This window comes from Polyodon spathula, chromosome 24 (assembly GCF_017654505.1).
Source record: "Polyodon spathula isolate WHYD16114869_AA chromosome 24, ASM1765450v1, whole genome shotgun sequence".
In the NCBI taxonomy this organism is placed as follows: Eukaryota; Metazoa; Chordata; class Actinopteri; order Acipenseriformes; family Polyodontidae; genus Polyodon; species Polyodon spathula.
This window is the reverse complement of record NC_054557.1, coordinates 23,210,603-23,225,542: the sequence shown is the minus strand read 5'-3', so window position 1 is coordinate 23,225,542 and position 14,940 is coordinate 23,210,603. Positions and strand designations below refer to the sequence as shown.

General features: G+C 44.1%; 1 protein-coding gene across 8 annotated transcripts in view; it reads left to right on the top strand.

Annotated features, from left to right (window-relative positions):
• Positions 1-14,940, top strand: part of col11a2 (collagen, type XI, alpha 2) — a 133,622-nt gene that overhangs the window by 68,211 nt on the left and 50,471 nt on the right. For all 8 annotated transcript variants that reach the window (XM_041226023.1, XM_041226022.1, XM_041226026.1 and 5 more), the window contains 13 exons: positions 1,003-1,056; positions 1,585-1,638; positions 2,240-2,293; positions 2,906-2,950; positions 7,959-8,012; positions 9,192-9,236; positions 9,673-9,726; positions 10,399-10,443; positions 10,559-10,612; positions 11,383-11,427; positions 11,610-11,663; positions 12,368-12,412; positions 12,504-12,557. In XM_041226023.1, coding sequence (XP_041081957.1) covers positions 1,003-1,056; positions 1,585-1,638; positions 2,240-2,293; positions 2,906-2,950; positions 7,959-8,012; positions 9,192-9,236; positions 9,673-9,726; positions 10,399-10,443; positions 10,559-10,612; positions 11,383-11,427; positions 11,610-11,663; positions 12,368-12,412; positions 12,504-12,557 — 657 coding nt within the window. The remainder of the gene's footprint in view (positions 1-1,002; positions 1,057-1,584; positions 1,639-2,239; positions 2,294-2,905; positions 2,951-7,958; positions 8,013-9,191; positions 9,237-9,672; positions 9,727-10,398; positions 10,444-10,558; positions 10,613-11,382; positions 11,428-11,609; positions 11,664-12,367; positions 12,413-12,503; positions 12,558-14,940) is intronic.

The following is a 14,940-nucleotide window of genomic DNA, read 5'->3' as shown; positions in this document are numbered from 1 at the left end:
TTGTTGAGTGTTGTGTTCAGTGTTTAACAGTGTGTTTTGTTGTGTGTTTTGTTGAGTGTTGTGTTCAGTGTTTAACAGTGTGTTTTGTTGTGTGTTGTGTTCAGTGTTTCACAGTGTGTTTTGTTGTGTTCAGTGTTTCACAGTGTTTTTTTGTTGTGTTCATTGTTTCACAGTGTTTTTTTGTTGTGTTCAGTGTTTCACAGTGTGTTTTGTTGTTTGTTGTGTTCAGTGTTTCACAGTGTGTTTTGCTGTGTATTGTGTTCAGTGTTTCACAGTGTGCTTTGTTGTTTGTTGTGTTCATTGTTTCACAGTGTGTTTGTGTATTGTGTTCATTGTTTCACAGTGTGTTTTTTGTTGTGTTCAGTGTTTCACAGTGTGCTTTTTGTTGTTGTGTTCATTGTTTCACAGTGTGTTTTGCTGTGTATTGTGTTCAGTGTTTCACAGTGTTTTTTGTTGTGTTCATTGTTTCACAGTGTGTTTTGCTGTGTATTGTGTTCAGTGTTTCACAGTGTGTTTTGCTGTGTGTTGTGTTCATTGTTTCACAGTGTTTTTTTTGTTGTGTTCAGTGTTTCACAATGTGTTTTGCTGGTTGTTGTGTTCAACGTTTCACAGTGTGTTTTGTTGTTTGTTGTGTTCAGTGTTTCACAGTGTGTTTTGCTGTGTATTGTGTTCAGTGTTTCACAGTGTGTTTTGCTGGGTGTTGTGTTTTACAGTGTGTTTTGTTGTTTGTTGTTTTACAGTGTGTTTTGTTGTGTTCAGTGTTTCACAGTGTGTTTTGTTGTGTTCAGTCTTTCACAGTATGTTTTGTTGTGTTTTGTGTTTCACAGTGTTTTGTTGTGTGTTGTGTTCAGTGTTTCACAGTGTTTTGTTGTGTGTTGTGTTCAGTCTTTCACAGTGTGTTTTGTTGTGTTCAGTGTTTCACAGTGTTTTTTTGTGTGTTGTGTTCAGTGTTTCACAGTGTGTTTTGTTGTGTTCAGTGTTTCATCTCTTGTTTCATTGCAGGGTCGTGCGGGAGCAGACGGAGCTCGTGGAATGCCCGGTGAATCTGGACCTAAGGTAAAAACCGCTGAGAGTCGGAGTTTGAGATTCAGTGTCTGTGTGTGTGTGAGTGAGTGAGTGTGTGTGTCAGTGTATTTGTATGAGAGTGTCATTATAACAATGCATGTGTGTGAGACTGTGTGTCAGTGTGTGGGTCAGAAAACAACAAACTAATTATGATTTTGAAAAAAAAAGCTGAAGTAAAATTGAATGCATGGAGAAACAGGAAAACACCAGTGAGGGCTGACTGACAATTTCTGTGACTTTTACAAAAGCAAACTTTTTAATGCAAAATAGTAGTGTTTATGTGTGTGTGTGTGTGAGAGGGGAGCATGCTGTCAGTGTGAAGACCAAGAAATTTCCCCCTTTCTTCATCTCTCCCTTTTTACTTCCTGCCTCTCTCTCTCTCACTCCCACTCTCTGTTGCTCCCTCTCTATCTCACTCCCTCTCCCTCTCACTCTGTCACTCCCTCTCTGCTTGTTACTCCCTCTCTCTCACTCCCTATCCCCCTCTCACTCCCTATGCTCTCCCTCTCTTCTCCGCAGGGTGACAGGGGTTTCGATGGCCTGCCTGGTCTTCCTGGGGACAAAGGACACAGAGTGAGTTTCCACCCAGTGAGGGTACAGGGTATTTACCCTCTGCTGGGTCAGGGTATCCAGTTGTGGGTTACCCAGGGAAGGTGTATTTACCCATGTTTTGGTAAAAATGGTATGTAACTGAGGATGGGGCAGGTATTTATCTGGGTCTGGTTTCACAAAGGAATTTTAGGGAGCAGTCTGCTAAATCCAATTCACGTCTACAAAGAAAGTAATTAAAGGAAATAACACATGTAGACTTAATATTAAAGACTATAGACTTAGTTAAAAATAACAGCAGCTTGCTGAGTGCTTTGTGAAACTGGTCCCAGGTTTCTAAGATACTTAAGGAAACAGAATATTTACCCGTTTGTAAATGTAATCGGTGGGTTTGCCGAGGCAAACACAGGCATGTATTACATGTTATTGCAGGTTGCTGTTAAATGTTGAAACTTGGCACAGTGTATTGTATTGCATTGCATTGCGTTGTATTGTATTGCATTGCATTGTATTTCATTGCATTGAATTGTATTGCATTGTACACATTGCATTGTATTATACAGCATTGCGCTGGTATTCCTGTGTCTGCTGTGCGTGTGTCTCACTGTTTCTCTTGTTCTTTCAGGGAGAGCCTGGAGCTTTGGGGCCCCCTGGACCCTTGGGAGAGGATGGAGAGAGGGTGAGAGAAGCACTGGGATTTCTGGGGTATTTGGGAGAGGGTGGGTGGGGTGGACTGGGTCTTGGTTTTAAAGTTAGTTAGTTGAAAGTACATTAGTGTTTAGCACTCCAGGCTAGAACTACAGACATGGAGCCTGTGTGCTTTGGCTTCAATGGGCACCACCATTTTGGCTGTAGCTTTATTACTTAACAACAGAGTTTTATTGCTTCGTGTTGTATATACAGCATTGGGGTTTAGCCAGCCAGGACATTGAATGATAGGAACTACGAATATGGAGCCTTTGTGCTAAGGCTTCTATGGGTACCGCCATCTTGTATAGTTCTTCGTTGGTGAATATTTATTTCTTCCAAAAAGCAACATGGCATCTTAACAATGTCCATGCATAACTATAAACCTCTCAATGGTAGACCATCTAGTGACACTAAAAGAAACTTCATGAAATTTTACAACAAACATGTTGACTAGAAATCGATGGGTAATAAAATACCACGGAGCAAACAAACACCTCTAAAGGGCCCCTATTTCAAAGGACGGGTTATCCAGTGCTGTGATAAACATGGGTAATTGTTCTCAGTTGGTTCCGCAGCCTCATGGTTTGTCTTCCTCACTCAGGGAGACGATGGAGAAGTGGGACCAAGAGGACTGCCTGGTGAACCTGTGAGTATCTCCGTCTGTCTGTCTGTCTTTCTGTCTGTCCACCCACCTCCATTCACTCAACATCCATACATCCATGGGCTGTCAAGTCTTTCATGAAGTTAATCTTTCTGCATAAGCCATTGGTTCATCTAGATTTTCATTCATTTTCAGCCTTTCATTTGTTAAATCTCAATTTCCATTAATCCAACTATCTGTCCATTTGCCTTTCTGTCTCTGTGTTACTGTTTTGAGTGTAGAAAATAATAATAATTACAAATGCATTGCTGATAAAATAATGCACACTGTTAATGTTTCTGCTACATCTGGGGGACAGTCACAGGCTATTGAATTAATGTTGTACACTGCTTCAGCAGTCTCCATAACGCCCGAATCTACCTACTTGCAATACTTAAGAAAGGTACCACTTACAGAACGTGAGTTACTTGAGGAACCAAATACCTGTGATTGGTTGTCTACAGGCAGATGTGACTTTTGAGAAAGCTGCATAGTTGCTGAGTTCTACATTATGCATAGAGGCTCGTCTATCCTAGGCAGAGACGTGTTTGCAGCATTAAAAATGCAAGTGATCGATGGTGCATTCTTGACATGCAGACACCAGTCTCAGCAATTGCAAATGCCAAAAGAGAGGACGCATTGGGCTGCTCTAAGGGATTTGTACATAAAATAAAAACCTGACCTAATGTGACACCAATACAGCAGAAATTGCAATGCCTACCATTCTCAGTGAGAGATGCAGTCTCGCAGGAATTTAAAAAGCTGGTACAGAATGATGTGATTGAACACATTGAATCTTCTGAATGGGTTTCACCAATTGTGGTAACGATGAAGAAGACCGGAGGTATTCATCTATGCGTGGACTTAAGAGAGCCCAATAAAGCAGTGGTGATTGAGAGCCATCCACTTCCACACATTGAAGAAGTGTTTGCAGAACTTCACAGAGTGAAGATGCTTTCTACACTGGATTTACTGTGTGCGTACCACCAAGTGATGCTATCCGAGGACAGCAGGGAACGCACGTCATTCATTACACACGATGGACCGTTTTAAAAGTGTGCCATACGGACTTGCATCAGAGCACACGAAAACACCTACAGGCCGTACTACATCGCATCAACAAGGCAGGGCTGAAACTGAACTTTGGACAAACAGAATTGTCTTCCTTGGGACATTTAATTTCACTGGCCGGACTGAAACCTGACCCAGAGCATGCAGGGGTGGACAAACCGGTAATCTGGGTGCCCAGGACTACCAAAAATTGGGTCCGGACTACCGAACTTTAATGTTCCAAATCCTGAGGGACTACCGGCGGCTTCTAAGGATTTTTTTTTTCTTAAGCAGTTACTTCAAAGATCTTCTATATAGAAGATATTTGGTTACTTTGTACAGACAGACCGATAAAATAGCTCAGTTTACTTCCCGTTTAGTACACACCTACTCAGTTGAAGCAGTTGCTATAGTAACCAGCGAATCCAATCGTGATTGGTTCATACCTTAAGATTCATGACATTCCATTTTTTAAATCGCACATTAGTTGCTTGCAAGATCAGTGACATGCCAGATAAACCAATCAGAGCGGGGAATTTGCTTTATACTTTACTAGAATGGAGCTGGCGGTATATAGTGATTGCAAGTATACAGTAGGCTACTATATTTTACTGGAGTTATGGCTGAGATAATATACATATATATAAAACATCCTGTCACAAAGACGGCGACGGAATGGGGGGACGTGTTTATATCCCGTGTACCAATAACTATACACCAACATTAACACACAACATCCAACATAAAATACACACAGGGGCGGGCCACACATCCTGATCGGAAATAGCCCAGCACTTACCTTCTTTGACCCTGAACTACCTACTATTTTAACTATTGGCGCTTCGGACTATGAACTGGGAGCTGTACTTACCCAACACCACCTTGACAACATTGAAAAGACTGTTGCATTTGCTTCACAAACACTTATTGAAATGGAGCGCAAGTATTCTACTGTCGAGAAAGAAGCCCTTGCTTTTGTGTGGGCTGCTGAGAAATGGAGAACTTACCTTTGGGGATGAAAGTTCACATTGCGTACCACTACTTTCCGTTGACAACACTGCTCACAATGAAAGGACTGGGAAGAGCAGGTATGCGCATTGCCAGATGATCAGCGAGATTACTATTATTCACATATGATATCGAGTAGAAAACGTGCTGAAAACGTGACAGCTGATTTCTTGTCTTGCCTGCCCTTACCTGCGTCTGATGTTCCGAATGAGCATGGCTTAGAAGTCATTGCCCTTCCTACAGGTACACTTGCTGCAGTTACAGTGGAGCGGTATAAAGCTGCTTGTCTTGCTTGTCCGATACAAGTACAATGTCGACCCATGGAACATTTTTTCGACGTGAAAAAAGAAACAAGGACCAGGGCTCACAAGAAAATAGGAAGCACTTTTTTTACACAGAATCGTGAGAATCTGGAAACAACTCCCCAGTAATGTTGTTGAAGCCGACACCCTGGGATCCTTCAAGAAGCTGCTTGATGAGATTCTTGGATCAATAAGCTACTAACAACCAAATGAGCAAGATGGGCCTAATGGCCTCCTCTCATTTGTAAACTTTCTTATGTTCTTATGTTCTAACTGCGTGAGTTGCTAACGCCCAGATGGCCGAAAAATGCCAAAATGCCTGGATTCGGCTCTACTGCCATACTTCAGAATACAAGCTAAAATGTCATTGCAAGCTGGATGTGTGATTCAAGGTACTCACTGTCTTTCGTTCCAGCAGAACTACAAGCTAAACTTATTCGACTTGCACAGAATACTCACCAGGGGATTGTTAGAACAAAACAACGACTGCGTGCCTTATACTGGTGGCCTGATATGGATGCTCAAATTGAAGCTTGAAGCTATCAAATCTTGTGTTACATGCCAGTCACTTGACAAGACAGCTGTGACACATGTGCCGCCGTTACAACCTGTGCCGTTCCCTAACTCAGCGTGGTAAAAGCTTGCCATCAACATCGTGGGACCATTTGAAAAGGCTTCACTGGACTGTTGCCTTGCCATCACCCTGATCGACTGCTACAGCAAAGGGCCAGAAGTTGCTTTCACTTCACAAGTCAATTCTGCTACAGTGATTACATTCCTGTCTACAGTCTTTAGCAGAGAAGGAAACCTGAAGGAACTGGTATCCGACAATGGATCTCAATTCACTTCACTCGAATTCGACACTTTTCTAAGAGAAAGAAATATCATACACAGAAAGGCTTCAGTGTACTATCCTTAAGTCTTAAAGAGAACCTTCACACAGCTAAGTTATTAGGTAAAGCTTGGAAAACAAAACTACAGAGCTACTCACCATGCCACAACACAAAGATTGCCTGCTGAGGTACTGCATAGGACAGAAATGCATACAAAGCTACATATTGCCGGTTTACAAATGCAGAAGTCTGTCGCACCATCTTCGCTGGATATGGCAGATACTGTCCGACAGAAATGACAAATATACAAACAGTACACAGATGAACGCAGAGGAGCCAAGGACCGACCTTTGAATGTGAATCGTTCGTGAGAGTCAGAAAACCTGGAATACTGCGAAAAAGAGAAGTTTACAGCTTCTCTCAAGATTGTTGAGAAAAAAGGACTGTACACCTGCAAACTGTCGGATGGATGAATTTGGAATGATACTTACTTGTCACCTGTTGGTCAAGAGAGAAACAGAGATGATCCAGATCACAATTCTGTTACTGATTTCTCCATACCATCGCCAGTGCGAGAGACACCAGTTGAGATTGGGTCTGACATATTTGCTGCCAGTCAGACACCAGCCTGCATGGACTAAAGACTAACGAAAAAAACACTCTAGTCTTTAATTGTTTACTTATGAGTTAATAATACCTGCTTAATAATTACTTGTTTACTTATGTACAAAAATTCTGTAACGTTAGAATGCTAGCGTGATATAATTTTATTTGCTTCGTAGTTTACCGTAAACAAGTAATGCAATTTGTTTTAAAAGGGGAATATGTGGTGTTTTACGGCAAAAGGACAGTAGATGTCACTATGTATATATACTGCACAGGAAGTGAAAGAGAAAAAACGTGTGTGTGACTGACCTCACCGTTCATGTTGCTTGCTGCTGTGTTGCTGAATTAAACCTGTTGGATTAAATTTCGTTTCACCTGTTCTCACAACACAACAGTCTGTCTTGTCATTTGTTTCATTATTCATGTGTAGCTTTCCATTTATAAATTTCTCTGTCCATCTGTCTATTTGAACATCTCTGTTTAGTCATTGTTTTCATTTTTCTTGTGTATTCTTTAATTCATCAATGTCCATTTATCCATCTGTCTGTCTGTCTAGCCTCGTTCTCTGTGTCCGTTCACTCTCCTTTGTCTGTTCACTCATTCATCCATTCCAAGTCTAGCCTTTTTGTTTCTGTCCATTCAGTCGCCCATTCCATTCCCGTGCATCCAGCGACTCCTATGTCAATTAATCTACTGACCATTGCATCGGAATGGCCTACCAACCATCCAACCTACCATTCATTCATTGAGCTGCCTGTCCATTTGCCCACTGCATGTCTAGCCTTATCCATCAGTGTCTATATCCATCTATCCTCTGAACTCCATCAAACCAACCACTGGCCTGTCTGGCTTTCTATTCATTGATCTCTATGCCCACCCAACCAACCAGCCATGGGTCTTTCCATCTATTTATCCATTCATCCTTTTAACTGGTATGTATTTTCATGTAACCAATTTCTGTCTAGTCCAGATTGCACAGCTGTAGTCTCTATGTCAGTCCATCCACCCAGCCATCTACTGGTTCCATTCACCCACACTCTGGTGAATGCTCTAGCTGAAACATTTGTCTACTTGACTTCTTATGAGTTTCACCCACTCGGTCGCCTGTCTGCCTGTCTGCACTTTTCTTATGAAGGATCAGGGAGTCTCACTGTGCTAACCTCACTGTCTCTCTGTGTCTCTGACTGTGTGTGTCTGTCTGTGCCTGTTCTATAGGGACCCCGTGGACTGCTGGGACCTAAAGGACCCCCTGGTATTCCTGGACCCCCTGTGAGTACCTCACACCTCCACCTTTCACATTAAATAGAATGCAGTAGTACAGAGCTCTTAACCACTTCCTTCTGATAAGACTCTGATAGAGGTAACAACCTAGAAATGCAGAAGTCTGGCTAGTTATTATTCAACGGTTATTATTCAATTCTTTAAAATCCTTTAAGACCCAACCTGACAACGTTTTGTGATTAATGAGCTCTTAGGAAGTGGGTGGTGTTGATGGTCTGAAATGGCCTCCTCTTGTTTGTGAGCTTGTTCAATGTGGAGGTCTCTGCTAGCTTCTCGTGCTGAATGGCCTCCTCTTGTTTGTGAGCTTGTTCAATGTGAAGGTCTCTGCTAACTTCTCGTGCTGAATGGCCTCCTCTTGTTTGTGAGCTTGTTCAATGTGGAGGTCTCTGCTAGCTTCTCGTGCTGAATGGCCTCCTCTTGTTTGTGAGCTTGTTCAATGTGAAGGTCTCTGCTAGCTTCTCGTGCTGCATGGCCTCCTCTTGTTTGTGAGCTTGTTCAATGTGGAGGTCTCTGCTAGCTTCTCGTGCTGCATGGCCTCCTCTTGTTTGTGAGCTTGTTCAATGTGGAGGTCTCTGCTAGCTTCTCGTGCTGAATGGCCTCCTCTTGTTTGTGAGCTTGTTCAATGTGAAGGTCTCTGCTAGCTTCTCGTGCTGAATGGCCTCCTCTTGTTTGTGAGCTTGTTCAATGTGGAGGTCTCTGCTAGCTTCTCGTGCTGCATGGCCTCCTCTTGTTTGTGAGCTTGTTCAATGTGGAGGTCTCTGCTAGCTTCTCGTGCTGAATGGCCTCCTCTTGTTTGTGAGCTTGTTCAATGTGGAGGTCTCTGCTAGCTTCTCGTGCTGCATGGCCTCCTCTTGTTTGTGAGCTTGTTCAATGTGGAGGTCTCTGCTAGCTTCTCGTGCTGCATGGCCTCCTCTTGTTTGTGAGCTTGTTCAATGTGGAGGTCTCTGCTAGCTTCTCGTGCTGCATGGCCTCCTCTTGTTTGTGAGCTTGTTCAATGTGGAGGTCTCTGCTAGCTTCTCGTGCTGAATGGCCTTCTCTTGTTTGTGAGCTTGTTCAATGTGAAGGTCTCTGCTAGCTTCTCGTGCTGAATGGCCTCCTCTTGTTTGTGAGCTTGTTCAATGTGGAGGTCTGCCCTGCTAACTCCTCCTGCTGTGTTTCTCACTGCAGGGTGTGCGTGGAAGTGATGGACCTCACGGACCAAAAGGAAATCTTGTAAGTCGCTCAGTGTTTTTATTCTCAGTCACACCTGCATTTGTATTGGAAATCACTACAATAGGAATTTCTATAAATTAACTGCAAATAATAAAGAGTTTACATGACAGCGGTAGATGTATAAGGTTCACTCACTCTTTGCTCAGCCATGAGACATGTATAGATTACTACTGTCCATTTCTGGATATATATAATCAAGAGGATACCTGTACGGTATGGTAATATCATTTTATGTATGTTACTATTTACATGTATTCATTTGTATTTGATACTATTCCAGATGACAGAATTTCAGTTTAAAACACCAGTTTGTTCAGAGTCAGCTAGCAGCAAGGTAGATAGGGGACTGTGAGATCCCCACTACACAATCCTGTAACGATGAGTTTTGATCAGAACTATCTTTTTCTGAGTATTTCTCTGGACTGTGTCTCTACAGGGGCCACAAGGAGAACCCGGACCCCCAGGACAGCAAGGGACATCAGGAACTCAGGTCAGTCACACACAAATACTATCTCTCTGTCTGTCCCTCTGCCTGTCTCGGTTTCCCTCATTCATATTTTCAGGCAATTCTGACAGCGTAGTAGTTTTTCATGTGAATAGGCCCCAACTGTCCATAAACATCATAGGTATGGACGGCTAGAACTTTGGTTGACCAATCACATCACTTGTTTCAGGTTCCATATCCTTTATTGAGTATTATTTCTCTCTATTGAGTCTTATTGCTCTATCAAGTGTCATTCCTCTATTGAGTTATTCCTCTCTATCAAGTGCTATTCTTCTCTATTGAGTGTTTATGCTCTCTATTGAGTGCTACTCCTCTCTATTGTGTGCTATTCCTCTCTATTGAGTGCTATTGTTCTATTGAGTATTATTGCTCTATTGACATGTGAATTCTGTTTCAACTGTTTCAGGGAGTGTCAAAGGCCTTTTAATCTCAGGGAATTCTAAAAACAAAAATAGTCCTGAAAAAGTCCTAACAATTGTGTGAACAGGGTCTCCACATGCACACATATATTTGACATGGGACATTCTTACTGTGTGACATTATCACTCACACAACAAGCACCTTTTACAATTGTATTTTACATTTTTAGACATGAGCAAGATTGCATTATACAGAGCCTTTCCTGTTGAGTGTGTTTAATGCTGTCCTCTCTTTCAGGGTATGCCAGGACCTCAGGGTGCAATGGGACCCCCGGGGGAGAAGGTGAGAGGCTCAGCACATTAAACCCAGTTCAGACTGGGATCTGGATCCTGCTCTAGGACACGCTGTGTGTCTCCTCTGGTCTCTAACCCTCCCTCTCCGTTTCACTGTGTTCCAGGGGCCGGTCGGGAAGCCAGGACTGCCAGGAATGTCAGGAGCCGATGGACCCCCTGTGAGTACAGCCTGAAAAACACACAGCGAGGCCTGCAGTGAGATAACAAATAGCAGGAGCTACAGCAGGAAGATTACAGGCAGGGAGGGAGACTTGCATTGAGATAGCAAGCTTGCAGTGAGATAGCATGCATGCAGTGAGATAGCAGGCTTGCAGTGAGATAAGAGGCTTGCAGTGAGATAGCAGGCTTGCTGTGAGATAAGATGCTTTCAGTGAGATAGCAGGCTTGCAGTGAGATTAGAGGCTTGCAGTGAGATAGCAGGCTTACAGTGAGATATCATGTTTTCAGTGAAATAGCATGCTTGCAGTGAGCTAAGGGGCTTGCAGTGAGATAGCATGCTTGTAGTGAGATAGTATGCTTGAAGTGAGGTAGCATGCTTGCAGTGAGATAGCATGCTTGCAGTGAAATAAGGGGCTTGCAGTGAGATAAGAGGCTTGCAGTGAGATAGCATGCTTGCAGTGATTACAGGCAGGGAGGGAGAGGCCAGCAATGGGATAACCTGCAGGGGAAAGGCCAGCAGCACAATAATCTGAAAACATTGGATGAGCAATTTAAGAAGTGGAAAATATTTAGGAAATACAGAACTCATTGTGAGACTATCCCAGCTACGCTATCCCGTCAAAGACGGAAAATTTAAGAATTGTAAGAATTCTAGTGTTAGATGTTTAATAAATGAATGACTTGGTTGGGTATCTGTATAGCAATATTTGCACATTGAGCACACTGTAAATCTAACCAGTAATCACTGACTGACTGCTTCTCATCACAGGGACACCCAGGCAAAGAGGGGCCAACTGGAACTAAAGGGAACCAGGTAGGTGGAGCCCCGGTACCTCAGAGAGACCGATAGACAGAGCTGCACTGTGCACTGTGCTAGGGCTCATCCACTCACAGAACCTCAGGGGTGCATGAGTTCAGACTCTGTCTTAGATTTTATTTCCTTGTCCTAATTGTCAGGTACCAAGTAGCTCATATTTTTTCTCTTTTATCTAACAGGGTCCCAATGGCCCACAGGGTCCTATTGGCTATCCAGGACCACGTGGTGTAAAGGTTAGTATTTGATTGGCTGTCAGGATTGGGCGAGCCCCGGGTGCAGGGGGTCGTCTGTTTACCCTCTGGAGTGAAATAAACTCAGCAGTGCTCTTCGTGTGTTCAGAGAGTATTCCGCTCAAACATGAAGCCCAATGTATTGGAAAGATGTTTAATCCTGAATCAAACAGCTCAATGAAGGGGACTATACTATCATTGGGCTCTGCATCTGCTCTAAGCAAAGCACTGCTGTGATTCCTAGCAGAGCGATTCACCATCATTCTGTCATTGGATTTGAATGAATGCAAGATTTCAAAATGAAAATCTAGCTAAAAAAAAAAAGTGATTCATTCTGTAGTGCTGATTAAAAGTCATTCAGGTCTTTCAGCATTTATATATATAATAATAGACTACACAGAATCTTTCAGCCAATCAACGCGCAGATTGTGCTTCTTTATCAACACGATGACACCCCTTGGAATTCCATTCCACTGCAAAGTCTGTTCAAAACAGTGACATCACAATCAGCTGCGTACCACTTTCCAATGAAACTGACAATGGACTAAACAAAGTTTGGTAATGATTAGAAAACACACCACGCTGGATGTTTAACTTGTGTATTAATAACAACGCCTATAATGCGCTGTGCTGATCCTCTCCTTGACTGTAGTGAAGGTCATTAACATGAGCACTACCACACTCATCACTGTCTCGTCTGGTTTCAGGGTGCGGAAGGTGTCCGTGGACTGAAGGGACACAAGGGGGAGAAGGTAAGGGCTGTGTCTGATTTCTATGAAATGAGCAGGAGCTGGCGTGCTGTTGCATTTCTCAAGTGTTAATAACTGTGTGTCTGGTTTTCAGGGTGAAGACGGGTTCCCCGGGTTTAAGGGAGACTTGGGGGTGAAGGGAGACCGGGTGAGAGATGACTTTATATACTATTGATTATTGATTATCAGTAAGTTACTTCTCCCCTGTTTAGTTCAAATTGGTCAGGATTTTCAAAAGGTCGTAAATGATAACCAGTGTTAATCATGGAGCACCGGTATGAAGCATTGATTTTGCATTTTCAAGCAGTTGTTATGCCTATATCATTATTAAATAATCGTCCTAATGTTATGTTGCTTTACAAAATAACGTTACTATCTTAACATAGCAGAGCTTCTTACAACTATTTCTTTTGTTTGTGTGGGAATTTAAAAGCAAATCCATATTAATTGTCATAATTTATCAGGAGTTAATTTGCACTAGGAAAAGGAGGGTTTTAATTAGTGAAAGACTATAACTCACCTTGAAACAGAAATTTAACAGACCGACGATACAGAGAGAGTGTACAGGACCAGAGTTCATTTCTTACAGACTACCTAGATAATTCAAAATTTGTAGTTATGAAAATATTTTATCATTTGCTATACTTGTGGTTATAAAGCAGGTTTATTCAATAGTTTTAACCATTTGTAACCTTACAGAACATAAGGCTGCGGATTCAACCCCGGTTCTCTGAAAGAGAATAGCCATCAACTAATGGGTATCGCCGTCAGGTGATAGGCTTATGCTGAGCTTAATATAAAAGCTGCCTTTAGGCCTCCGTAGCTCTGACGTCAGCGCCCCGCCCCTCGGGTGCTGAATGACTATGCACCCGGAACCTTACGTTCTCTTTCAATTCGAAAATAGCCATCAACTAATGGGTACTGTGTACCAAAGCAGTTGCGAGGGAGACCATGCAGCAGTAGGACAGGATCGGTCTAAATGTAAAAAATATACATGGAACAGCGCCTCAGCGTGTGGTTCCAAAGACATATGTCCCAACACTGTTCTATGAACAGAGGGTCTTTAACAGTACAATGTACACTGGGACAGGCGCTGTTTAGACAATGCCTGGTCCATCGTCCTAGAACCATAACACACAAACAACTGTTCAGTGTGTCTGACACCCCTTGTACGGTCAATATAGCACCTCAATGCCCCCACGGTGTGCAACCGTTGGTCCTCCAGAGAAGAGAAGGGAGGAGGATGGAATGCCATCAACTCCACAGATTGGTTCACGTGGAACGGGGATATTACTTTTGGCAAAAATGCAGAGTTTGGTCGCATGGAGACTCTAGACCCGTCTCCAGCGAAGCGAGTGCAAGAATGGTGCACTGAAAGTGCATGCAGCTCACTCACTCGTTTTGCTGAAGCAATAGCCAGCAAAAACGCAGTCTTTAAGGACATGAGCTTCAGAACCACAGTGTGGAGTGGCTCAAATGGGGCTTTTGTAAGGGCTTCCAGCACCACATCAAGGCGCCACAAGGGGAGGCTAGATGTCCTGGGAGGGCCAGACACCAGTCCTGAAATAACTGCCACTTATACGCATATTACAAACTGGTAGAGGGAGCTCTCGCTCTCTGAATAGTGGCAATAACTGCCGATGATGGCCCCAGAGCTTCCCGTTCAGCGGCCAGACCCATAGCTGCATCAGCTCGGGGTTCGGGTGCCACAGATCGCCCTGGGCCTGAGAGAGGAGATCCGCCCGCAAGGGGAGCTGCCTCGGCTGGCCGTGCAGGAGTTGCACCAGGGTCGAAAACCAGGTCCTTCTGGGCCACCGAGGAGCTACCAGAAGCACTGTAGCTTTCTCTACCCTGACCTTCTCTAGGAAGACGGGGAACCGTGCTTTCGGTGGGAAGGCATACAGGAGACAAGCGGGCCACTCGTGGGCCAGGGCATCGACTCCTAAGGGACTGTCGAGGTCTCTCATCGAGAACCAAAGAGGGCAGTTCGTAGACTCCCCGGGAGGCGAAGAGATCTACGTCTGCTCTGCCGAACCACTACCAGATGTGTTCCACCGCCCTGGGGTGGAGACGCCATTCTGAGGCCAGGGGACCTCCTCTGGAGAGGAGATCCGCAGCGTGGTTGAGTCGGCCCGGTAAGTGGATTGCTCGAAGAGAAGCCAGCCGGGGCTAAGACCACAGTAATGGCCGAACCACCATGCACTGAAGGCTCGGAGATCTCAGGCTGCCCTGGCGGTTGTTATATGCCACGACCGTGGTGTTGTCTGACCGCACTAGCACGTGTTTGTTCCGGACCACCAGAAGAAAGTGCTGTAGGGCGAGATCTACTGCCCTGAGTTCCAGAATATCGATGTGAGCTGAGGCCCAAGGCCCCGTCCACACTCCCCGAGTCCCCACACCATTCCAGACTGCGCCCCAGCCGTGGTTGGAGCTGTCTGTGGTGATTACTTCCCGCCTGGAAGATTGGACCCATGGTTGTCCCCTGACGAAGGTTGGAGGGGATCCTCCACCAGCGCAGGGTTCTCCAGCAG